The following is a 26,634-nucleotide window of genomic DNA, read 5'->3' on the forward strand; positions in this document are numbered from 1 at the left end:
AGTTGTTTTGTGTTGGTGAGCCAAAGACAAATTTCCACTCCGGTGAACAATAAAGATATTCAAATTCAAACAGAGTTTGCACAGGGATAGTTTCGTCATGTGCCTTACATGTCACTAAAGTTCACATGATACTTCTTTAACTGGTTATGACAGTTGAAGAAATAACTTTAAATTACATTATTTTACATTATTTTATTTTATAATGTGGTAATCACCAGCACATCACAGATGCTTAAAATAATTTAACACTTTTCTTAAAAAATCTTACATTCACATACCAGTTAAAGTGTTTCTCCTCTTCATCTCAGTGTTGTCCTGCTCCAGCTCAGTGTTTCTCCTCTTCATCTCAGTGTTGTCCTGCTCCAGCTCAGTGTTTCTCCTCTTCATCTCAGTGTTGTCCTGCTCCAGCTCAGTGTTTCTCCTCTTCATCTCAGTGTTGTCCTGCTCCAGCTCAGTGTTTCTCCTCTTCATCTCAGTGTTGTCCTGCTCCAGCTCAGTGTTTCTCCTCTTCATCTCAGTGTTGTCCTGCTCCAGCTCAGTGTTTCTCCTCTTCATCTCAGTGTTGTCCTGCTCCAGCTCAGTGCTTCTCCTCTTCATCTCAGTGTTTTCCTGCTGCAGCTCTTTACTGAGATCTTCAGCAGTGGTGTGCTATTACCCAGTAGCACACAAGAAGAATTAATAAAATAAAAATCACGATATTAATTTTTTTAAATGTATTTTTTCCTCTAGTAACATTTCTTTAATTAAAAACACAGTGCATTCTAAAATTGGTGACAGAATTATTATTATTATTTTTTTCAGATTTTAAATTTTTTTTACAGTTCTGAAAATAATGAAACATGTTGCTTTGGAGTTATATTCATTGTGAAAAGTTATAAATCTGAAATGAATGATTCATTATTAGATTAGATTAGATTCAACTTTATTGTCATTACACAAGTACAAGTACAAGGCAACGAAATGCAGTTTAGGTCTAACCAGAAGTGCAATAGCAGCAAGTGCAGGATATACAATGGATGCGTAAGTGCAGGACATGGATATGTACTGAATATATATAAATATGTATAAATAGAGAGACGTTCTTACTATAAACAGAACTGAATTTACAGGTGAATATGTACAGTGAATAAATATACAGATGGCTATTACTATAAACAGAATTTACAGGTGAATATGTACTATGAATATAATATACAGATGGCTATTACTATAAACAGAATTTTACAGATAGAGGTATACAATAATATGTTAGGCTAATATGAGGAATATAGCAGTGGATTAGGGTAGTGCAATAAATTATGGACAGAGCTATCCGGAAAAAAAAAAAAAAAGAAAAAGTGTAAAGTGCAGTGGAAAGTGGTTGCATATTACAGTTAGAAGTACGGTGCAAAATGCAAATGTAAACATTGGTACTATAAATACAGTCGGCAGTGCAAATGAGCATAATCCAGTTAAGATATGGCAGTGCAAGATGCATATGTAAACAGTTGTTACTGTGATAAACAGTCGGTAGTGCAAATAACAAAGTGAAGGAAGATGTGAGGTAGGAGAGTTAGCAGTTTATGAGGGAAGTGGATCAACGGGGGTTTGAGTTCAATAAAGAGACAGCTCTGGGGAAAAAACTGTTCTTAAGTCTGCTGGTCCTGGTCCGGAGGATCCTGAAACGCCTGCCGGAGGGCAGGAGAGAAAACAGTCTGTGGGCTGGGTGAGAGGAGTCCTTGAGGATGCTGCGAGCTCGATGCAGACAGCGTTTCCTCTGGATGTGCTCGATGGCAGGCAGTGGAGTCCCTGTGATGCGCTGGGCAGTTTTCACCACCCGCTGCAGTGCCTTGCGCTCCGCAACAGAGCAGCTCCCATACCATACTGCCACACAGTTGGTCAGGATGCTTTCTATTGCGCAGCGATAGAAGTTCACCAGGATAGCCGAGGAGAGCTGATTCTTCCTCAGTGTCCTCAGGAAGAAGAGGCGCTGGTGAGCCTTCTTGACCAGGCTGGAGGTGTTGGTCGTCCACGACATGTCCGCCGAGATGTGGGTCCCCAGGAACTTGAAACTGGAGACACGCTCAACAGCCATTCCATTGATGTGGATGGTGTCGTGTGTGCCTCTTGACTCTTTCCTGAAGTCCACGATGAGCTTCTTCGTTTTGGTGGTGTTGAGGAGCAGGTTATTATCAGCGCACCATGTGGCCAGGTGCTGGATCTCCTCCCTGTAGGCAGTCTCATCGTTGTTGCTGATGAGCCCAATCACCGTAGTGTCGTCCGCAAACTTGACGATGGAATTAGTTCCATACACAGGCTTGCAGTCGGCGGTGAAGAGGGAGTAGAGAAACGGACTTAGCACACAGCCCTGTGGTACACCAGTGTTGAGTGTGATGGACGTGGAGCAGGTGGATCCTGATCGAACATTCTGGGGTCTGTCAGTTAGGAAGTCCAAAATCCAGTTACACATTGAAGTGTTGATGCCCAGGTCTCCAAGTTTGGCAATTAACTTGGATGGGATGACAGTGTTGAATGCTGAGCTGAAGTCAACAAACAGCATGCGTGCATACGTGTTCTTATGGTCCAGGTGAGTGAGCACAGAGTGCAGTGCCATGGAAACGGCATCCTCTGTGCTCCTATTGCTGCGGTAGGCAAACTGGTGTGAGTCCAATGTGGATGGTAGAGAGTCTTTTAGGTGTTCCAGGACCAGCCGCTCAAAGCACTTCATAACGATGGGTGTGAGTGCTACAGGGCGGTAGTCATTAGGGCACCTCGGGCTAGAGCTTTTCGGCACTGGCACAATGGAAGTGCGTTTAAAGCATGTCGGTACAGCTGCTTGGGCAAGAGACAGGTTGAAAATGTCTGTAAAAACCCCAGCGAGCTGCTCCGCACATGCCCTGAGCACACGTCCAGGGATGTTGTCTGGTCCAGCAGCCTTGTGCGCGCTGATCCGGCTCAGTGCCTTGCAGACATCTGTGGAGGAGAGTGTGATTGGTGGGTGGTCATCTGAGAGTTTGAGCTTGGTGGCAGTTTCTCTGTTGTCTCTTTCAAAACGAGCATAAAAGTAATTTAGCTCGTTCAGGAAGTTAACATCAGTGGCTGCGGGGGTGGAGTGGGTGGGTTTGTAGTCACTGATGGCCTGAATGCCCTGCCACATGCGTCGAGGGTCAGAGTTGGAAAAGTGACCCTCAATCTTTAGCTTGTAGCAGTGCTTGGCCTTTTTGATGCCCCTCTTCAGGTTAGCTCTGGATGTACTGTAGGCTTGTGCATCTCCTGATCTGAAGGCAGTATTGCGTGACTTCAGTAGGAGTCGCACTTCCCTGTTCATCCATGGCTTCTGATTTGGGTATGTGGTGATCTGTTTCTGGGTTGTAACACTGTCGATGGTGGTATTGATATGATCCAATACAGAGGAAGTGAATGAGTCAATGTCCGTGTGAGCGCCACTGGTGGCTTGAGAAGCAAACATACTCCAGTCTGTGTTTAGAAACCTTTCCTGGAGTGTGGAGTCTGCCCCCGCAGGCCACACCTTGATGGTCTTTACTGATGGCTTCACACGGTTGATGAGGGGTGAATATTTGGGTGATAGAAACAAAGAGAGGTGATCTGACTGTCCCAGGTGGGGGAGGGGTGTTGCAACGTAAGCTCCCGCCATGTTTGTGTAAACATGATCTAAGGTTTTGTTTCCTCTGGTGTGGCAGGAAACATGCTGGTGAAACTTGGGTAGCACTGACTTTAGGTTTGAATGATTAAAGTCACCTGCAACAATAAACGCAGCTTCCGGGTGATAAGTCTGTTGTTTACTGATGGCTGCGTGAAGTTCTTTCATAGCAAGCTTGGCATCAGCATCCGGGGGAATATATGCTGCAGTTATAATGGTGGAAGTGAACTCCCGCGGTAGATAAAACGGTCTACATTTAACCATGAGAAACTCCAGGTTAGCTGAACAATGACTCCCAACAATAGCAGAGTTTGTGCACCAAGCTTTGTTAATATAAATGCACAATCCACCCCCTCTGCTCTTCCCGGAGCCATCTAGTGTTCTATCCGCCCGGAGTGTGTGGCGTCCCGCTAGCTCAATAGCGGTGTCCGGTATTCCGCTGTTTAACCAGGTTTCAGTGAAGATTAGGACGTTACAGTTCAAAAGTTTCTTACTTTGTGTAATGCTGAGTCGAATCTCCTCCATTTTGTTCACTAGCGATCGTACATTGGCAAGGAAAATGCTGGGTAAAGAGAGCCGGTAAGGAGTTAGCCTTAGCTTAGCTCTTAGACCTCCACGCTTACCCCGCTTTTGTTTACGATCACAGCGCCGCCTTCTAGCACTTCCGCCCGGCCGGGCAGAGCGCATCGCCTCGGGCGTCCTAGCGATCTCAGGAAGGAATTGAAGATTGTCCATAAAACTGTCGGAAATTCGCAAACCAATATCCAAAAGCTCACAACGGGTGTACGATGTAAAAGCACAACTGTTCTGTACGAACAGACCCGAGATGAACAAGAAAAATACCGCAAAATTGCAGAATCTGGAGAGACGCTGAGCCTCGCGATCTACTCGCGCCGCCATCTTGGTCATTATCATTACATAATATAAATATTATGTAAGTGGGTGGAGAAAAAAAAACTGAATATGAAATAAATATTTCCAGATAATATTTTCTTAAATTTGCTTTGGCATTAAGCTATATAAAAGCAAATTATTCAAGGGTTTGGTTTGAAGTTTGAACATTAGCTTATTTATCTGGTAAAAATGTACAACAGCGAATAAAAATCTGGTCTGAGTTTCACAAACGAGAACCACGTTTTTTTTATTTTTTTACTATAGCTATATTATATTTGTTACAGTATGAAAAATAGCAACCTACACATAGAAACAGTAGCTACAACATGTCAGTTGTAATATAAATCCATAGAGAAAAATCTATTCCCATAATAGATTATAAATGATAAATTCTACAAGTTAGTCAATTTAGGCTACCACAATAAATACAGTAAGCCGTGATTAATTCTGTGGGGGTTCACAAATAGTTAAAAAAGCTTTATAATAAATGTTCCTCTTTTTATCTGCCTTTTTAATGTTTTAGATCATGTTTGGTATTCTCCAGCATTTAAAGTGCTAAATTCTCAATAGAATTAAAATGTGTCGCACATTTTATTATCGGTCACGATAGGTATGGCTCATGGAAATCTTATCTCACATTTGGATCACGCTGGTGAACGCATGCAGAGTACGGGGATTCACGCGCCACTCGTGCACAATAAATAAACCGGCATCAGTCATGTTGCACTGATAATCTTTTCAGTTTGTACAGAAACTTAGCGCTTATAAAAGCTCAGACAACACGATGCAGTGTTTCCCCTAGGATTTTTTTCAAGGGGGTTGGTAGACCTCCCAAAACTACTAGTGTCGCGGAGCAGGAGTGTTACGGATACATGGTGTTGTCATAGACAATAAATAAATACATTTGATAAATAAATATAAACAACATTTATTTATACATCACACAACTATTTACAACACAAAAGAGGTTGGCTTTGCTTGAGTTGTTTCTCCGGATTTTGTTGCTTTTAAGAAGAAAAATATTTTTTTTTTGACTGGCTGTTTAAGTTTCGTCACCTTTCTCCATTCATCTTTGACATGTTTACCACTAAAGTTACTACATGGAGCTCGCAAATCCGTTTTTGGTTTTTTTGGAATATATTTCAGGGCTCAATGCTAAGGAATTTTTTCAAGGGTTCAAATTTGACCCGACCGAAATAAAATCGGTTTAGCATATCACATTTTAGACAAAAATGTTTATTGCCAGCATACAGAAGTTATTACACGACCATTAACACAAGGACAACTTCAGCCGAAGCCGTCAAACATGGTTATGTGTCCTTATCATCTCTACAAGGCACATTCAGTTCTGTCCTTGTTTGAAAAATATTGTTCGATAGAACTGCGTGTGCTTGGTTTGTTACCACAGTTATCTGCGTGCTTCCTCAGCGATGAAGTTCCACATTTGCGGCTATCCAATCCGATCTTTTATTCAACTCCCAGGATCCATCTCGACGACTGCAGTGCAGGCAGATCGCGCGCGGTTGTGATTTTCCTGGGAGGGCGTGCGCCGCCCAGGAGCAAATAAACTGATATGGATTTGAAATTATTTCATCAACTTGAAATACAGGCAATGCATATTTTTTGTAGATGTGTTCCTAAAAATATGCATATATTTTTTAGGAACACATCTACAATATACATGAATATATTTTTATATATAGGCCTATTCGTTTGCACATGACTGTTTTAGACCCGTGTTTCTCGACCCGACCCGCACCTGTATCTGACACCGTTAGGATCTTTTTCACCTGTTTCAGCAATATTCGCGGGTCACCCAACTGGGCAGACTTACATTATTAAGTTATATTTTTAAGGAGGTTTCCCTCTTCATTCTAACAGGACAATCAAATCAAGGAAGGCAGGCTTCACTGCTCACAGAATCTGAACATGAATGTAAGCAATGAGCTTCAGTTTTTAATGGTGAAAGAGTGGGAAGTAAGATGTAAGTACCTAAACATTTAATGCTAGTATTTGACAACTGTGACCAGTCACGGAAAATTAGGGACACAATTCGGCAGCACAACTTTCAAAATGAGCAAAATGAGAAAGAAGCGTTTTTTTGCAGAATCTGTTAGTTGAGATCACGAAGAAGCCTTTCTGTGTTTGAGAGAGCAGTATTGGTATATTTAAAAGCATACACTTTGAGGTTGAAATCGGCTTGTTTTCCGGAGATTCTAGCATGCAGCAGAGGCGTGTTTCTCTTTTGTTATTGCCCCCGCCCTCCAAGGGAAGCGTGGCTCAGTGTTGCCAAGTCCTACTTTAACACTGTTGCCGCGGGCTGTTTTTCATGTCCGCGGGTTGAAGCGACCTCAATTATGTGATATTTAGCCCCCAAATGCGATTTTTACCGGAGAAGCCCCCCTTGGGCTTGTTTTGGGCTAGTTTTGAGTAGCAATTGTGTGGGTTTTGTTGTGAAAACCTGGCAACCCTGGTGGCTAGCCGCGCACAGATCTCTGCTGGCAGTGCTAAAGCAATAACGAGCAGCTGATACGAAGTGCAAACCTCCCAGATGATAGAAAGTCTGAAGTAGGGCTGCAACGACGCGTCGACGTCGTCGATGACGTCGACTACGAAAATACGTCGACGTGCGCGAAATGCGTCGACGCGTCGGCGGCACATTATTTACGTTCTAGAATGGAACAGAAGATCTAGAATAATGGCGGCTTCTGCTCCCGGGCATAGTGAAAATGATAATTTATCATATAAAGCCAGACCGCGACATTCAAAAGTGTGGGAGTACTTTAAACAGAAGCCGAATAAAACTGTGCTTTGTTCGCTCTGTAACGCCGGTTTCACACTGCGCGCGGTGGCAGAGCAGAAGCTGTGCGCGTGGAGAGCGGGAGCTTTCACACTGCCCATCAGTGTTGCCAAGTCCGCGTTTTTTCCGTGGAATTGGGCTACTTCTACACTGTTGCCGTGGGCTGTGTCTCATGTCCGCGGGTTGAAGCAAAAAAACACACATATTTAACCCCCCGAATGCGATGTTTGCCAGAGAACCTCCCCGGAACTCGATTGGGCTTGTTTTGGGCTAGTTTTGAGTAACGAATTGGTGGGTTTTGTTGTGAAAACCTGGCAACCCATCTGCCAGTGTTCTCTCGCGCAGCTGAACCGTGGCGCGTGTATTGCAACAGACGGTCACATTTTCCGGTGTTCACTCCGACCCCAGTACGTCTCGTGCTTTTATTTATTATGGGCTGCATATATCTCCTGTTAATGCGACCAGGTTCCCCTCTGTCCCAAACACATATGCATAATAACATGCTGTATATAGGTAGTTTGCACGATTAAAGTAACATTAAAGTTAAGATATGCCTCTAGCTTTAATCATTTAAATGTGTCTTTGAAGTTTGGGCAAAAACTTCTGGCAGCTTTAGTCGTTGTTTATGCACATGTATCTTCAAAATAGACGACTAGTTATACATTAAAACTATGCTGAAAGCTCCTGTATGTGAACCTTTTGCAGATAAATAAGTGCATTTTCGTTTACTATCGACACAAATCAATAAGTAAATCATACTCAACTACTATAGTAAACAACTTTTCCTAATTAGGCCAACTCTGTATACATTTTATGATGAATAGTATCATTATATATTATGTTTAAAAAGCTTCTTGTGTTCATATATTTCATTATAAAATGGCATACTATTAGTGTTAATTTCGTCAGACGAGACGAGACTAAATATGTTCGTCAACGACCTTTTTTTTCATGACGAAGACGAGACGATGACGAGACTGCACCAATGTCCAAAAACGCTGACTAAGACTAAATTAACATACATTATTGTTGACGAAAAAGGACAAGACTAAAATGTTTTGCTTAAAATAAAAACTAAGATAAAATCTCTCTTCATTTTCGTCTACAATCGTCTCTACTTTTGCATAATGAGATAGAATATTCAGCTGTTCAAAATATTCCGAAAGAGTTCCCGCTGTTGCTCAGTACAGGTCTCTCTCAGACTCCTCCTGTTGCTGCAAGCCTGTCATCTCGCGGCGGTGCGCGCGGTCACGTGGTTCCCAGAGCGCTCAATACTTCTAGAGCTGTGTCAATACATTTGAATGGCTTAAGCCGCCTAAGTTACACAACAGCAGCAATTTTTTGGTAAACAGTACAGCATAGTGTGCATTGATTATTACGTCAACCACATTTACAGTATCATTTTATTATGGAGAGTGGTAGAGATGCAACATTGTTAACATTAATGTTAATGTTTTTCTTGTATTTAGCCCTCAGGTATTCCTTACTAATTAAGTCACACTCATACTCATTGGTGGTCAAATGTGACCATACACCTTAACTATTTTTAAAATAAATAGCCTATATTTTAGTCCAATAATATTTATTGAATATTTTGAGGAGATATTTTGGTACTAAATACTATTTGTGCAATAATTATGGTCCATTAATGACCGCTTAAAAAATTTTCTTCTAATATTTTTATTATTTATATTACAATTAGTGTATTAATTAAGGTTAAAATAGATAATTCAAATGCAAAGAGGCAAATTAGAGTCATTTTGTGGCTGGAAAAATATAAATGTAATGTAATGCCATTACTGGTGCCTGTATGGCTCTTTAATCAATATACATGCAGTCTAGTTGCTCAAAAAAGTATTGCAGATCATAACTGCTTATATAAATAGAGTAGGCCATATAAATATGAATTCCTACTGAATCAAGATCGAAATATTTGTGCCCATCGTCTCATAAGCTAATGCTGATTTTAGGCATCTACGCTGTAAATCAACCAGTTAGCTATGGTGTTGTGGCACATACATTATGCAGGTTATATAACTTATTTTGCCACACAATATATTGAGTTGTCTTTTGACTAAAACTAGACTAAAATGACGAGACTTTAAGTCGACTAAAACTTGACTAAGATACCTTGAGTTGTCTTTTGACTAAAACTAGACTAAAATGATGAGACTTTTATTCGACTAAAACTTGACTAACAAAAAATGATATGTGAATGACTAAATATGACTAAAACTAACAAGGACATTTGGCACAGGACTAAGACTAAGACTAAATTAAAAATAGGTGACAAAATTAACACTACATACTATGTACACTACCCTTCCTGAAATACAAATAATATTGTCATCATTCATTGATTTCATGTTAAAATAATATACAAATTCACTACCCTCTTTGAAATACAATACAAGAATAATAAGATTAATCCGGAAAAATAATCGTTAGATTAGTCGACTAATCGAAAAAATAATCGTTAGATTAGTCGACAGAAAAAATAATCGTTAGTTGCAGCTCTAGTCTGAAGCAGTAAAGAAGCAACACGATCATCTTTCCCTTGTGCAGAAAGAGAGGGCTGAGTACAATGACATGACTGAAAATAAACATACATAGGCTACAGGTCCTTGACCTGATTTTTTTTGCGCAAGAAGTTTTCTGGAATAAATTCCATATTATTCTCTCCTGTCCGATAATGTGTTATTTCGCCAACACTTCGTGGACTATGCTTGATTTACGTTTGTTTCTTGCATTTATGCGTCACGTTAAGTGTTTCCTGCGTGAGGTACTTTGTGTTGTACGTTGCCATGATGTTCACACGCGCACAAAACTATACGGTACCTCAGCGTTTCACAGACCAGGGTGTCCACGGGGTTGTAAAAGGTAGTAAATGAAATTAGCCAAAATTAAGGGCATTAAAAAGTATTAAAAAGTAATAAACGTCATCTGACGAGGTATTACATTTTCGAGCCCATTTTTTTTAAAGATAAATTTTCAATTTGTTTTAAGTGCAGGCCTTTTTTTCTAAAATTCGCGTGGATTTATTTATATGTTGAGAGTAGGACCTGCGTGATATCATGTGAGGTGGTGTTCGTTTGTGCGCGCGCGCTGAAACAAACTGGGTACCCGGCTGGTTTGTTGCCAAACATGTACGCGAGCTCGCTTCCATTCAGTAATTAAAGCATGTGGAGATGCAAGTTTTCGGACCTCTGGCTGGAGGACTCACGATTTAAAGACTGGTTTAGGCCAGTAGTTTGCAACAGCCGCGAGGCTTATTGCCACGTCTGCAAGAAGACAATTAATATAACCTGGGTGGGGGTGAATGGCGTCAAATCGCATATGTAATATCAAATAGCCACCAAGATGCGTGGACATAGGGAGCAGCTTCCCATATCAATGTTCTGCGCTACGGATGCATCAACGACCTCATCCTCCACTGCTTTGCCCTCAACCCCGACTGCTCTCCCGATTCAAACCACTTCCAGCAGTAACGTTAGTCCTAGCAGCTTCATCAACAGGTGCGTGACTGACGTCAGACAGCAGACGCTATGCCCTATCACCACCGCTACATTGCGAGCTGAGGTGCTGTGGTGTTTAGACCTTGCAACTAAACACCACTCTTTCTATTTGAACGATGGCATTGAAGAGCTGTTTCGAAATATGCAAGTTGCTTAATGGCCAACATGTTGAAATTATGGAAAACTTAAAAAATCTTCTGGGCTCCCAGGTGAGCTTCTCTGGAAATACACAGTATGTTTTCAAAAGATGCTCGCCGAGGCCTTGGAAATAAGACAGCATATCTCAGAACTTGTGTGTAAATCTATTGTTAAGAGTGTTTTAACCTTTCATCTCCCTGCCTGGTATGACAGGCGCTATAGAGCCCCTTCTCCTGTTAGTTTCTCTGTAGTTGTTTTGTGTTGGTTTTCATGCGTCGGCCAACTAAGTTTTCTCTGTGTGTTACACTCCGTTGGCTGACGTTGGTCCTCGTCGGCTATTTTTCAGCCGATTCAACATGTTAAAAACTGACCTGCGCTTGTCGGTCAGTCGGGCCATCTGATCGTTCTGATTGGCTGTTCTGCTAGCGAACCAGTGCACAAGAAAAAAACCCCAGAAGTGACCGTCTGTGGTGAGCGAGATTACCAAGTGCTTTGTTCATGTCCCTGTAGATCTTCCTGTTTCCCGCTTTTGAATAACAAAAACAGATACTGCCACCAGCTGGTACGGAAAGCTATTTCCTCTTGCGCAGGCGCAGAATGGACGTGGTACTTGGCCGTCGGATGTCGAGCGTTGGCTTGGTGTGTCAAGTCAACTTTGGACCCAGACGCTGCCGACATGAGCCAACGTGAGCCAACTCTGCAGTCTGCTTTCGCCACTATTAATTGGTCGGCGACGGTCTTATGTGTTCCTAGCTAAAGACAAAAACCCTGAATTGGATATTCACATACCAATTTGAATGTTTCTCCTCTTCAGCTCAGTGATTTCCTGCTCCAGCTCAGTGTTTCTCCTCTTCAGCTCAGTGTTGTCCTGCTCCAGCTCAGTGTTTCTCCTCTTCATCTCAGTGATTTCCTGCTCCAGCTCAGTGTTTCTCCTCTTCATCTCAGTGTTGTCCTGCTCCAGCTCAGTGTTTCTCCTCTTCAGCTCAGTGTTGTCCTGCTCCAGCTCAGTGTTTCTCCTCTTCAGCTCAGTGATTTCCTGCTGCAGCTCTTTAATGAGATCTTCAGCCTGTTTCTCTGCTGCTTTCTGCTGTTCCTCCGTCATCTTCAGCTGCTCAGACTGACCTCTCTAAATGGATTGGATCAAGTTAGTGAAGAGCTCATCACTGGAGGATTTCTCTTTATCTGTGTTCCCCACACCCCAACTGGGCAAATTGACATTATTAGGGGCCAAGCACCGAAGTATTGAAACCGTTAGCGTTCCTATTCTTCTTCTTCTTCTTCTTCTTCTTCTTCTTCTTCTTCTTCTTCTTCTTCTTCTTCTTCTTCTTCTTCTTCTTCTTCTTCTTCCGCCATGGGAGTCTATGGCAGCCCATAGAACCGTTTGCGGGAAAGTTATGAAATTTGGCACACTCCTAGAGGACAGTCTGAATTGTCAACATAGCAAATTTGAAGTCTTTAACTCAATCCCTCTAGCGCCACCACCTGTCCAAATTTTGACTCATGTTTATGCTAATAACTTTTGAACCATACGGGCTAGAAACACAATTCTTTTTTCCTCTGATTCCTTGGCTCAATACGATTCAATTGCACCATATGACGTCATTTTCCATCATGAAAATTTTCCCGCCATTTTGAATTTTCCGAAAAACCTACTTTTGCGAACTCATCCTAGACGGTTCATTCGATTTTCACGAAAATTTAACCAGATCATCTTCAGAACATGTTGACAAAAAACATGGAATTCAAGTGGATTGAATGACTCCTTGCCGAGTCCAACGATACCAGACTTGCCAGGTTTCGGCATATGGTCTGTGCAGCATTGCAATTTAGCGCTTAAAAAACATTAGCTGATATCTTCGAAACCGCTACTCCCATTGAGACGAAACCAGCGTCAGAAGTTCGGAAACATAGGTCGATAGTGAAATGCTAATGCCCAAATGTCAAAATATTGATAGTAAGGGGGTGTAAAATCCAATCAAAGTCAGGTGTCAGTCATTTTTCATGTGTTTTTTTCATATAAATGTCTATAACTCCAAAACTAAAAGAGATATTTTCATCAACATTGACACAGACATGTATGGGCTCACTCCAAGGAAACATAAAAAAATGATAGGATTGTGCCTCTTGGTGGCGTTATAATAGAACAAAACATGAAATTCCCATTTACTACAATGCAATATTATGATATAAAATGCTATGCTTTACAAATGAATTGTTGTATCATTACGAAACTTGGTATGTGCCATCAGCACCATGCCTTTAAGGTACTTAAAAGGTTTCAAAACAGCACCGCCATGTGGTCCATACTTATAATGAAAAGGCCTCTTGAGGCTATATCTCTGCAATGACATATTGACACTATATTGACACCCTGCTTTGATATATTGACACCAATCTGCATGTCATTGTTCCCTTATTCTGACCACACCACATCAATTTCGTAACTGTGCCACCTATTGGTTGAAAGTGATAAATCATTCAATCATTATTATTGACTGTATTTATCATTTTACAGCTATTTTGCCTAAAATCACCTTAATAGGTCTTTAATTGCTCATTGCTGCAGTTGATCTGACATTGCCAGCCATTTTGGCATGTCTTGTCTTCTTCTTTGCGCTTGGCCCCGATAATGGCTGCTTGCAGCTATATTTATTATTATTATTATTATTATTATTATTAAGTTATATTTTGAAGCTGGTTTGCCTCTGCATTCTAACAGCGCTCATCAGTGTCAAAAGGACTGAGATGGACAATCAAATCAAGGAACCACGTCTTCAAAGAGAGTGTTAGTGCACACAGGGGGCTGCACTATATTCCTGTCTGTTGTGTCGTGTCCATTTCCCCTGTGTGTTTCAGCACCTGAGAGAGCTAATTTCCCTAAAAGTGCTTGCACGGGTGTGACACTGAGTCTTTTTAACCCTTGTGTTATGTTGTGGGTCAATTTGACCCGTTTAGATTTTTAAGTTGTCAGAAATATCAGTTAACCTATGTTTTTTTTCTTAAAATTGTGACTTTTTCTCATTTAGGGTCATGAACATGCATGCAAAGTTTCAACACGCTGATGTGTTTTGACATATACACACACATTTACTGTTACGTTCGTGATGTTCACGGGTCAATTTGACCAGCATATTTTAATGTTCTAAGGCAATTGTAGAGACCCAAAATAATAACATTTCTTGGTTATATTTTGTTATTTTAGTTTTTTACTAACCTATGAAGCTAAAAAAAATTGCTTTTCCTCATTTTTTCAATACAGAAATATTTTTTTGTATGCCACAAATGGTAAAAATTAGCTATAATTTCTTTTTTCAATCTATCTGAAATACTATCTAACCTACATTGTTTTTCTTGAAATTGTGTGACCTTTTCTCATTTAGGGTCATTAACATGCATGCAAAGTTTCAACATGATAATGCGTTGTGAAATGTGCATATCAAAATTTTATACACTCTTGCTGTTTGTGGGTCAATTTGACCCATATAGGACAGCTGTTCAAAAGCAACTGTACAGACACAAAATACAAAACACTTTGTGCATCTCAGAGCTCTTCAACTATTAACAACTTCATGAAGCAGTGTTTTGAAATCGGCCATCACTGTTTAAGTCGTAAAAGTAAAGTTTAAAACAAGTTATAGAAGTTTATGAACATGAAAATATATAACATATCTATTTTTATATTTTATATAAAATATACATTTTACAAAACATGTTAAATACTAAAACCTCAAGAAAATCAAAGCTAAATATCTGAACAAATTCTGTACCAAATTTTAGGTTGATATCTCAAAAAAAAAAAAGTTTGTGTGCAGTACCAACGTTTTCCACTAGATGACATGTAGACTCTTCGATTTCCATATATGGTTTGAGTGATCTGAACGTTATATTTTCATACTTTTCAAAATATCTATGAAGTAGACATCCTATTGAGAAGTAGTTTGGGCAGTAATGTTAATATTTGATTTGTATTCAATCTCTAAAATGCATATAAAAAAACATATGGAAAGAGTCAAAACGTGCGTCATAGTTTGGTAACGCATCACAAATGACGAATCTATCGCTATTTATCTTCTGCTCTGTCATCTCTTTTGAAAATCAGTCACCAAATATGAAAATTAGAGTCTGAAAGCTTTAAAATGCTATATAGTTGGTCAAGATTTCTTTAGGTTTAGACTAAGATAGTATTGTTCTAAATGTATAAAGACAAGTGTCCTAAGCGCCAATCTTAAAAATAAAAATAAAAATGGTTAAAAGTATTTTTATAAATCGTAAATTCAGATATTTATTCTTTGTAATGTGTGAAAAGTATTGATGTTAAAAGTTAATTGTTTGTACCTGATTGTATGTGTTTTTTCATAGTGTGATTTTTGGGGAATTGTATTGAATCCAATTAGGGTCAATTTGACCCGGACCATAAGGGGTGTAACCAGAAATCGAACAGTGCACGAGGGTTAAAGATGTGCTGAGATGGCGTTCGTGGGTGGTTCATATTTTCACCTTGAGAACATGACCATGTTGGTATGCCATTCATAATACTTGGCACTCAGGGAGATCGAGGATCTCAGCGGGAGCTTATCCGCCGGACAAACCCCAGATGGACCTCCCGCTCCTCAACGTGTCGTGTGCCATTAAGCTGCCGGCTGACATTGCAGGTTGTCACAGCATCCCAGCGGGTCACCCGCCGCTCCAGGTAAGGATATAGATGCCGATTGATGCATCGGAGAGAGGGCTGTTATACTCTGGAAACAAAGATGATGCTGAGCTTTTAACTGTAATCTGTATGTGCTAATGCTGAATTAGATTCAGAGTTGACAGCCATGCTTTCCCGGGCTGCTGTGTGCTCGTCCTCATTACTGAGTTTTCGTGGCTGGTATCTGGAGGCACAGTGATGCATAAAGTTTTTCCTCTCTCACTACCCTCGATGGTGGGGCGGTCCGGGGGTTTGTGAGGATTCCCCAGGTGGAGTGTGTAGTGCATGCCTGCAATGTGCTGCCACCTGGTGAGGTCATCCGCAGCTCCCATCCAGCTCTCACTGCTGAGGCTTTCCTGGCACCCTGCAAGCCTACTAAGCCTAAGCATATGCTTGATGACTGACTGTAATTAAGTCACAGCACAAGGCCTCAGCCGGATGATGTCCACCTTGGTGGTCCAGAAGTGCCCCCTGGCTAAACCTTGTAGAAGCTGGGATGTTGACAAAACACGTTTTCTCAATGCCCTCATCTCATAAGATGGCCTTTTCGGTAACGCTGTCGAGGAGGATGACCGGCAGTTCTCTGCAGTCCAGTGGGCTGAGGCAATCAAGTGCCTGCTCTGAAGTGCTAACAGGCCATCATGAGCTGCCCCTCAGTTTGCTTGTTGCCAAGGGGCGTCCATTCTCTTGCAGAAAGCTTTGGGTTAGCCAGCTCAGCCGTGACCCCTGCAGGAAGATGACACCACCCGTCTCAGCCACTGATAAACTCTTTAAATGGTTAGCGAGGCAGGACTCTTGTGACGGGTGACTCAGAAATGCATGGAGCTGCTCTTTTCCAGAGGAGGGCCAGGCAGAGAAGGGTTGGTTTGCAGCAATAGACGTGAAGAACATGTACATTCATGTCTCGATTCTCCCTCGAGCAAAAATCCTGACTTTCAGACTGTCCCTGTCTCCCTGTGTCTTCACTAAAGTCGCAGAGGGGGCCCTTGTTCCCCCCTTCTTCGCATTCTCAACTATCTCAACGACTGGCTTATACTAGTACAGTCCTGGTATCAGTTATGCGAACATGGGACCTGGTGCTCAGTCACCTCAGCCAGTTGGGTCTTCGGGTCAACTGAGAAAAAAAGCAAACTCTCCCTGTGCAGAGGAAAAAGCAAACTCTCCATGTGCAGAGGATCTCTTTTCCTGGTATGGAGCTGGATTCAGTCAAACAGTGCCTCAAAGAGTAATGTTTTCAGTTGGTGTTGAACTGCTTGAAATTCTCCTGGGGCATATGGCAGCCGTAGCGGCGATAACACCACTCAGTTTGCTTCATATTGGAGAGTAACCATCACTCAGAGAGTGGTAACTCCACCCCCAGATGGAGTGGCTAAGGTTGACCGGTTTTCATCTCCAGAAACGTCTCACTGCCACACAGCTGGGCCCTAGGGCCTGTGCAATTATGCATTCCCCCCAGTGAGCATACTCGCACAGACCCTGGGAGACAGAGGAGCAGGTTTTGCTAGTTGCGTCCTATTGGCCCAACCGGACCTGGTTCCCAGAACTGATACTTTCTCAGAGAGGGGGTACCCTGTGGCACCCACGTCCAGACCTCTGGAAACTCCATGTCTGGTCCCTGGATGGGACGCAGAGGTTCTACTTGACTTACCCTAAGAGGTAGTTAACACCATCACTTTGGCTCGAACACCATCTACGAGACATGCTTACACCTTAAAGTGGAACCTGTTTATCGAGTGGTGTTCTTCTCTCCAAGAAGACCCCCGAAGATGTTCGATAAGTGCTGTGCTTTCCTTCCTGCAGCAAGGGTTGGAGGGAAGGCTGTCTCCCTCCACACTCAAAGTGTATGCTGCCACAATATCTGCATATCACTACCCCATAGGAGGTAAGTCGGTCGGGAAGCATGACCTGGTCATCAGTTCCTTATGAAGGTGAGACGATTAAATCCTCCTTGTCCTCCCTCCATAACCTCTTGGGACCTTACTCTGGTGCTTACACTTCATAATGCCCCATTTGAGCATTTAGACAAAATTCTGTCTATGTAGACTTAACTGCTAATCACACTGGCCTCTATCAAAAGGGTAGGGATACCAGCAGGCCTTTTTCGGGCCAGGTAACACCCACGTGGTATTGGGACCCCGGCCTGGCTATGTGCCCAAGGTTCCAACCACTGGCTTTGCTCTGTCCTGTCCGTGGTTTGCAACTATACTTGGTCAGAATACAAAGCTTTAGGACCCCAGAGCAGCTCTTTGTCTGTTACGGAGGTCAGCAGAAGGCTGTTTACAAGCAGAGGATGGCCCACTGGATAGTGGATGCCATCAATTTTGCTCATCAAAGCCAAGGCATGCCCTGTCCGCTCAGGTTGAGTACTCACTCTACACGTGTTGCATCCTCCAGGGCACTGGCATGTGGCACCTCACTGAAAGATATCTGTAGAGCTACAGGCTGGGAGACATCCAACAGGTTCACTAGATTCTATAGCCTTTGAGTAAAAGGATATAGAATCTCCTGTTTTCTCACCTCAAACGGGTAGAAGACACAGAGAGGCCCCGACTTAGTGTAGACTTGCTGCGCCAAGACATGCACTCATATTGCTCCAGAGAATTCCCTGTTGGGCAAACCCTGTTGAGTTCCTCCATCACCCTCAGCAGTCGGACGTGACTGAGCTTCTGGTGCCAGGCCTACACCGGTTGTATTCATGAGCACCGGTGCTAGGCTGGGTGTCTATATGTAGTGACCCAGAGGGGATACCATATGTGTATTCTTCCATGGTTTAGCTCCTAAATGGAAGCCTGTGTCTTTTCCATTTCCACCCTAACCAGGCTGAGACACCCCAGAAAAGCAGTGATTGACCTTCTCTACATAAAGCCCTGTCCCATCTTTTACCCAATATGCGTGGAAGGGGCAGCACCTTTGGCATTTTAATAGGGATTCCTATTCCTCAGTCCGACGTGGCATCGAACGTGTCCGACTGAAAGGAAATGGAGATGCGACATCCCGTCGCCAGCTCCTCAGTGAAAACCTAAAGATGCATTGCACCTGCTGCTCATTATATATCCATGCTGCAGAGTGTGGCAGCAGATGCAAAAATTGCATGCCATGTGCATTGGCTCATTTAGTTACACTCGGAAGAAGATTGGTCTCTCTGGAGAGATTCCTATCCATCAGTCAGTCCGGCGTGGGGTCTCTGTTTCCTCCTTCAGGGAACAAGGGTTACATAGGTAACTAAGATGTTCTGTTTGTTATAAAAATAAAACAAAAATCAACACTACCCTGTGGGGGAAGACGGGACTGGTCAGCTTGCCTTGGCAGGACAAGACTTGGTAGCAGGACATGACATGACATGGCTTCAGGGATTAGGACACAAGGAATGTTAGACAATGAACTAGCACAAGACTGAAAACACAAGGAGCAGCTAATGAGAACATTCATTGCTTTCTTTATGTGTCGCACGTGGCTCATGTTTTATTCAGGCATATGTTTTCGTGTTATGCCTTGCATGCTACACAGAGCACAACACATGTGGACAGAAGAGCATATGACCAGAGCAAACTCAAAACTGCAGAGCTCACACAACAAGACAGAGCGCATCCCGTGTGCTCACAACAGAAGACAAACACATGGATCATGAATGTTCAAACCCCGACACAGAACCGAAACTAAACTAGAATGAAGTTTGGGAATTCGAACACCATGCTCCGCACACAAAACAACTTACATGGATAGAAGAGCATACCGCACACTCACCATGACAAGACTAGAGAATAGTAGTGCCAGATCTGTTTATTCTTAATCCAAGAACAACCAACAGTAATATCCTGTGATGCAAGTTAAATTTTCTTTTTAATATTTAATATATTCTTTATATTATATAAATTTTGTTGTTTTGAAATAATTTTTTCATTTACTTGATTTATGTAATTCATTGACAGACAAGACTAGAAGCATTTTTCCATTTTGCAATTTAAACATATTAGGTAAATGAATATGATTGAATAGGTGCAATTTAAATATATATATATATATAATTTATAAACGGTTACAAAAAAATCTTATTATTTCACTGTTCTTTTTTATTTTTGTTTTCCCCTAAATCCATTAAAATCATTTTATTTATTGATTTATGTATTTTAAGCTCCAGCCAAACTGCTGAGATCATCGCATTGTTAAAGAAGCAGCTGAAGACACCCCCACACCCTTAAACCAATGCACTTACACACACACTCACACACACTCACCGTATGTTGTTTAGGCAAGATGATCAATGCCACCACCAGGATACCCAGACCAATAATAATCCTTTTCAAAATCTCTTGAATCTTGTCTGTCTGTGTCTGAACCCCGTAATGATACATACGGAGAAAAGCACACACACACATTTATCACTGAATTTAGCGATCAATCTTTTTAAAAATGAATGTAATTGTATAATGAATGTAAAACCTCATAAATTATTTTAGTCCAGCTTTGTCTGTAAGCTTTGAAGAAAAAATTTTGAATTCTTAAAAATTGACACAATGAACTTTGACCTGATTTATTAAAGAGCACCTATCATGGAATTTTTAAATTTACCTTTCATGTAGTGTGTAACACAGATCTAAGTGAACAAAAACATCCTGCAAAGTTTTGAAATATGACAGTGCACCGTATATATAGTTATTTTCTTTCAAAAGTAAGAGTCGACTCTGAGTCATTTTTAAGAATCGTTAGAAGACCGAAGCTTTTTCTCTTACTAGATGACGTCAACTTGTCAAGTTATTTGAATACGATGCGCCCACTTATTGCGCTCCAAGACGCCAGTGAAAACTAGAAAACATCATGGCGACGAGACGCCAGTGAAAACTAGAAAACATCATGGCCATGAGACGCCAGTGAAAACTAGAAAACCTCATGGAGACGAGACGCCAGTGAAAACTAGAAAACATCATGGAGACGAGACGCCAGTGAAAACTAGAAAACATCATGGCCACGAGACGCCAGTGAAAACTAGAAAACATCATGGAGACGAGACGCCAGTGAAAACTAGAAAACATCATGGCGACGAGACGCTGTGAAAACTAGAAAACATCATGGAGACGAGACGCCAGTGAAAACTAGAAAACATCATGGCCACGAGACGCCAGTGAAAACTAGAAAACATCATGGAGACGAGACGCCAGTGAAAACTAGAAAACATCATGGAGACGAGACGCCAGTGAAAACTAGAAAACATCATGGAGACGAGACGCCAGTGAAAACTAGAAAACATCATGGCCATGAGACGCTGTGAAAACTAGAAAACATCATGGAGACGAGACGCCAGTGAAAACTAGAAAACATCATGGCGACGAGACGCTGTGAAAACTAGAAAACATCATGGAGACGAGACGCCAGTGAAAACTAGAAAACATCATGGCCACGAGACGCCAGTGAAAACTAGAAAACATCATGGAGACGAGACGCCAGTGAAAACTAGAAAACATCATGGAGACGAGACGCCAGTGAAAACTAGAAAACATCATGGCCACGAGACGCCAGTGAAAACTAGAAAACATCATGGAGACGAGACGCCAGTGAAAACTAGAAAACATCATGGCGACGAGACGCTGTGAAAACTAGAAAACATCATGGAGACGAGACGCCAGTGAAAACTAGAAAACATCATGGCCACGAGACGCCAGTGAAAACTAGAAAACATCATGGAGACGAGACGCCAGTGAAAACTAGAAAACATCATGGAGACGAGACGCCAGTGAAAACTAGAAAACATCATGGCCACGAGACGCCAGTGAAAACTAGAAAACATCATGGCCACGAGACGCTGTGAAAACTAGAAAACATCATGGAGACGAGACGCCAGTGAAAACTAGAAAACATCATGGAGACGAGACGCCAGTGAAAACTAGAAAACATCATGGCCACGAGACGCTGTGTTCTGAAGTGAGACTCAAAAGCAAACTTTTCATCTGCCCAAGGATGAGCAATTGAAGACTAAGTGGCTTGAAGACAAACCATACATTGTCGCGATTGTGTGTTTATTTAATCGTCAAATGTCTCTCTTTGCATGTTTCGCGATCTCAGGAAGCTTTTATTATGGACTTCTATTATGGCACATGGTATCTTCTTCGTCTGTCTGTACCATATATGGACTACATGTGCACAGAGCGCCCTCCGGCTGCCAGTATGAATTGAAAACAACACATAGAGACATCTGCGCATTTTGAGTTAGTATTGAATAAAAAATACTCCTCTGTTTAGAAATTTGACACAGACATATGAGAATCTATCAATATGTCTCCTCATCTGCACACTTTTGAACTAAAAGCCCTGAGGGATGTTGATTTGTCGCAAGTCTTCGTGAGGAGAATAGAGGAGTTTTTTTTATGAATGAGATCTGCTGAGGCTCATATTACAACCAAACGTTTCCGACGCGGTTTTCATATTCATAACTCCTGACACATATCAACAAATTACTGTCACTATAAGACTTTGATGGGCGTTCCGTTTCCGAAAAAATCTGCACAGACTATACCAATCACAACTGACTGGGTCATCGGACCAATCACCACAGATTAGCGTCACGTAAAGGCGGGGTTTTGAAAAGTGAATCACTAAAGGAATCATTTGAGAATCGCTGTCAAAACAGGTAAAAATAAATGCATATTATAAGAAAACTAAATTCTTTTTTGTCATTGCATGCATGCAAAACTGTTGTTGGGGACTTCTAAAACAATATTTTGTTACGCCATGATACATGAACATTTAAAACATTAAATGTCATTTAATGACATTTAATGCCATGATAGGTGCTCTTTAAAAAAGTTATAAGCCCATCAATATGACCTACACCAACGTCAACACACATTTTACAGGGTGTTTTGTCTGTAACTCTTTACCTTCTTCTTTCGACTCTCTATAGGAACAGTGTTGTGAGTCCTGTGTTCTCCTTCAGTGCAGGACAGACACACACACGTCTGATCATCTCTGCAGAACAGCTCCAGAGGTCTCTCGTGTTTATGGCATATATAATCCTCCAGATTGTCCACAGCACTGATGAGTTTGTGTTTCTTTAGACGTGGGACTCTGAGATGAGGCTCCAGATGAGACTCACAGTAAGAGCATTGACACATCAGGCAGGTCTTCACAGCTTTCTGCTTTCTTTCATCACAGATGTCACAGAACCCCTCAGGTTCTCTTAGATTCAGCTTCTCCTTAAAGTGTTGTACAACCTCTTTGAGTGTTGTATTAATCTTGAGATCAGGTCTTTTGCTGAATGTGTCTTTACAGAGTGGACAGAAGCAGGGCTGTGTGTCCGTCCAGCACTTGCTCAGGCAGGATCTGCAGAAGTTGTGTCCACATGGAGTGGTGACTGGATCAGTGAACACTTTCACACAGATGGAGCACCTGAGCTCCTCATTTAGTGCTGGACCACTGGAGGACGCCATGACTGAAAAGATAAGTAATGACAATATATCATCTACAGTATTTAATTGAACAATATGTGTGGATAATACTTATAAGATGCACTAAAATATTGCTGGCTGATATGAGTTTGGCTGACTACTGTCAGTTATTTTTTTTCCCTTGCATTGAAATCAAGCAGAGATCTCCAAACTGTGCGCGGCACATTCTAGATGGAGGCGGGTGAAGTTATGAGGTTTGACTGACAGATTGAATAACCAATGAAGTTACAAGGTTTAGTCACAACCTCTTTTAAATGCTTTTCATTGGTTTAATATTTTTAAACCCACATAAAAGAGGTTTCGGCCAGACAGAGATGATATAGTCTTATTTCTTATTGGGCTATTTTTAAACTGTTGCCGCTGGTTGATTTTTTTTTCCCCTTGCTGGTAAAGTTTAGACATACTGCATAAATTATTTTAAACTATTTAAATCTTTTATGGGGAGTCTTTGAGCTGTGTTTATGATCACTACGATATAGTGGTATTCAATTTACATAACAGAGACTGTAAAATATGTATTTTAGGTAAGCAAATGGCATATTTTGTGTTTTGATATTTGGGATGTGGTCATTGGGCTAGTTTTGTAACGCAGACCTGGTCAGGCCCGGACTGGCCATCGGGAGCACCGGGTGAATTCCCAGTGGCCAGGCAACTGACTTGGCCTGCTGTATCTTTCTGTCTCTTTTTAATTATTTTTATTTTTATTATTGCCTTTATAATTATATATAATTGCCCCAATGCACTAAAGTGATAATTATCGAATTCGGCATTTGAAAATAAATCAACAATAAATAATGAAACGGTTAATCTTGACTGACAACGCTATGATTGAGCTCACGTGAGCTCTGCGTGTCCGCCAAACCGTTTCAAACAGATCAATAATCAGTTCGACTGACTCGAGGAAATGGCGGCATTGAGGGAAATCTCTCAAAGAAGTAAAATTACTGACCTCCTCAGGGCTTCAAATGCAGGTCAGTTTCACCTGTAAAAGGCTAATTGGGTTTTTCTTTAACATAGCTAAGTATTAAACTGCTAGCAAATGTTTGCAGTAGCACCCCATTACTATCGTCATTCAAAAAACTGTATGCTAAATTACATTATTATCTATTGTAAAGTTACAGTAGTAATTTAGCAGATTCACATCGATTTATACGTTTGAAGGGAGCTAGGGCAGACAACAACACAAAAAGTATTAGTAATAATACTTAGTAATTAGTAATGCAATAACTTGTTCAGTATTACAATTTTTATATAAATATATTGTAATAATGTATTCAATATTGTACTAATTTTGACATTTAAGCAATTAAAAATGTTTTAATAATATATTTCCATGATATAGTGTTGTTTAATATCGGATTTTTAAGACCTTTTAAGATAAAACAACAACACATTGTCCTAATGTGATACTTTAAATTGACCTAAATAAATTTAGATTCTGTGCGAACAAATTACAATTAATTTTTGCAATGTTGAGACAGTTCTGTTCCTAACATTAGACCTGCTGAAGAAGAAGTAACAGGTACAAAAAGAAGTACAAAGAAGCAAAAAAGTAAACAAACACAAGGGAGAGAGTCGATACAGAGAGATGTCAGGGAAAATTAAGATAAGGAAAAGGGAAGTGAAGGTGCAGTTCAAGAGAAAACCTTTGCACAGCCACAGCCTATGGATCTAAACCTTTTATATGTGATGACCATACCAAAAATATGATTATCTATGGTTCCAAAATTTGCTGTGGGTGTATGGGATGGCTTGGATGAGTGCGAGATTTCCCGGCCTGGAATTTTGTCCTAGTCCGTCCCCTGACCCTAAAGCACAGGATATTTTCACTTTAGCTGGCTTTACTGAAGCCTTCAAGGTTTACATAATTCAAATTATGTAAATGACAATGTTCAAATAATAGGAAAGCTTACTTTCAGATGTATCTAGCCTGTTTACTGAAACCTACCTCACCAGAAAATGATTTGTTAAGAAAATTTTACTGGGGCACAGCAAAAGACAAAGGGTCTAGCAACACCCATGCTAGTAGCCACTGTTTATATCAAAATCAAAATACTTGATATTCATTTCTGTCCTGTCAAAAAAATAAAAGGCACTGAATTTAAATATATATATCTCTTGGAGACACATGTCTTTCATAAAGGAAGGTTCTTTCTGTATATGAAAGACAACGCCGCAAAAAGGGTGACATTTTAACTTTTCCCACAAAATATTTCTCACCTTTATCTATGTAACAATGTGCATGTATCATGACATCACATATTAAACTTTACGTTACTGCTAACTCAATGATATACTCATTAATAGTATTCTAATTCTATTTCAGTTTAAAACTACTGAACAAGATCTTATATTTCCATCATTTACCTGTGAGTGGATATCAGATGTGATCTCTAGTTTTAGTGCGTCTCAAAAAAGATGTTGATAGAAGAGATTTCCAGTCCTTCTGTTTTATTCACTTTCACTTACTGAAGTCTTTCCCTCACCTGTAGTGATGTCATACAGTGGCTCCGCCTCTAATCATGAATATGGAGCAGTTTATTCGTCTGTGCTGAATGTGTAAACAGTTTAAAGCAGGGGTTCTCAATCCTGTAGCTGCTTTAGTTGTGTTTGAACAGGGTTAGAGCTGAACTTTGCAAGAAAGTAGATCTCCAGGAACACTATTGGCCACCCCTCGTTTAAAGGTGGACTATGAACCTTTTTTTTTGTTCAAAATTAACAAAATTTAAATAATGAGTTAATACATCATCAATCCTTCTTCCAAAATGTTTTTGGATTCACCATGGTAAGCCTAGTGTTTTTATTTTAGACCTGACGGGATAGTTTTCATGGGAAATTGTGTAGCATTGCAGACTGTAAAAGGTCTTGCAATTTGTTCTGTGACCATCCCTGTGTGCTTCAGCACTTAAAATAGCATTTTTCCCTAAAAGAGCAAGCACTGTGTCTTTTTAAATATGTCATTCCACCCGTGTGTTTCTGGATGCAGTAGTAACTTGGCTCCATCCCACAGTAAAGATCGCTGCCTCACGTGGCTGGGCTCAAAGCATGCTAAGGTGGCGTTTATGAGTCATGTTCACATTGAGGGAAGATGACCATCTCGGTGCTGCGGTCGAGACTCGATTACCTCAGACCAGGTGAAGTCCCCTCACCTATGCCCCAATCCAGTTCCTCTTCTGGTAATCAGAAGAGGGCTACTTCGGTGAATAGCCAGGGTGACCTGAGAATTACAGTGGGGGCATTCACGCCGAGCCAATTTCTGTGGGCCCCCCCACTCCTCTAGCGCACCGCAAGCTCTGGAGCTTCAGGATGAGGTTGCTGGTCCTTCTCAAGGAGGAGCAAGCGTTTCATTCAGGGCTCCGGTGGAAGACAGAATATCGATCGCTGCATCAGAAGGTGAGCTGGAGTCCTCTGGGGATGAAGACTAGGCTGCGTTGCTCCCTTCAGGGAGAGTGCTGTTGCCTGAACCTGACCCAGAGCTGACAGCTATGCTTTCCCGGGCCACCAAAAGCTTCGGGCTT

General features: G+C 41.3%; 1 protein-coding gene across 1 annotated transcript in view; it reads right to left on the reverse strand.

Annotated features, from left to right (window-relative positions):
- Nucleotides 1–23,098, reverse strand: part of LOC307118007 (zinc finger protein RFP-like) — a gene marked incomplete at both ends in the record, with an annotated part of 48,541 nt that extends 25,443 nt beyond the window's left edge. The window contains one exon of the mRNA XM_079803300.1: nucleotides 22,550–23,098. Coding sequence (XP_079659426.1) covers nucleotides 22,550–23,098 — 549 coding nt within the window. The remainder of the gene's footprint in view (nucleotides 1–22,549) is intronic.
- Nucleotides 23,099–26,634: the final 3,536 nt, after the last annotated feature.

The sequence above is a fragment of the Gobio gobio genome (assembly GCF_949357685.1).
Source record: "Gobio gobio genome assembly, chromosome: 21".
Taxonomy (NCBI): Eukaryota; Metazoa; Chordata; class Actinopteri; order Cypriniformes; family Gobionidae; genus Gobio; species Gobio gobio.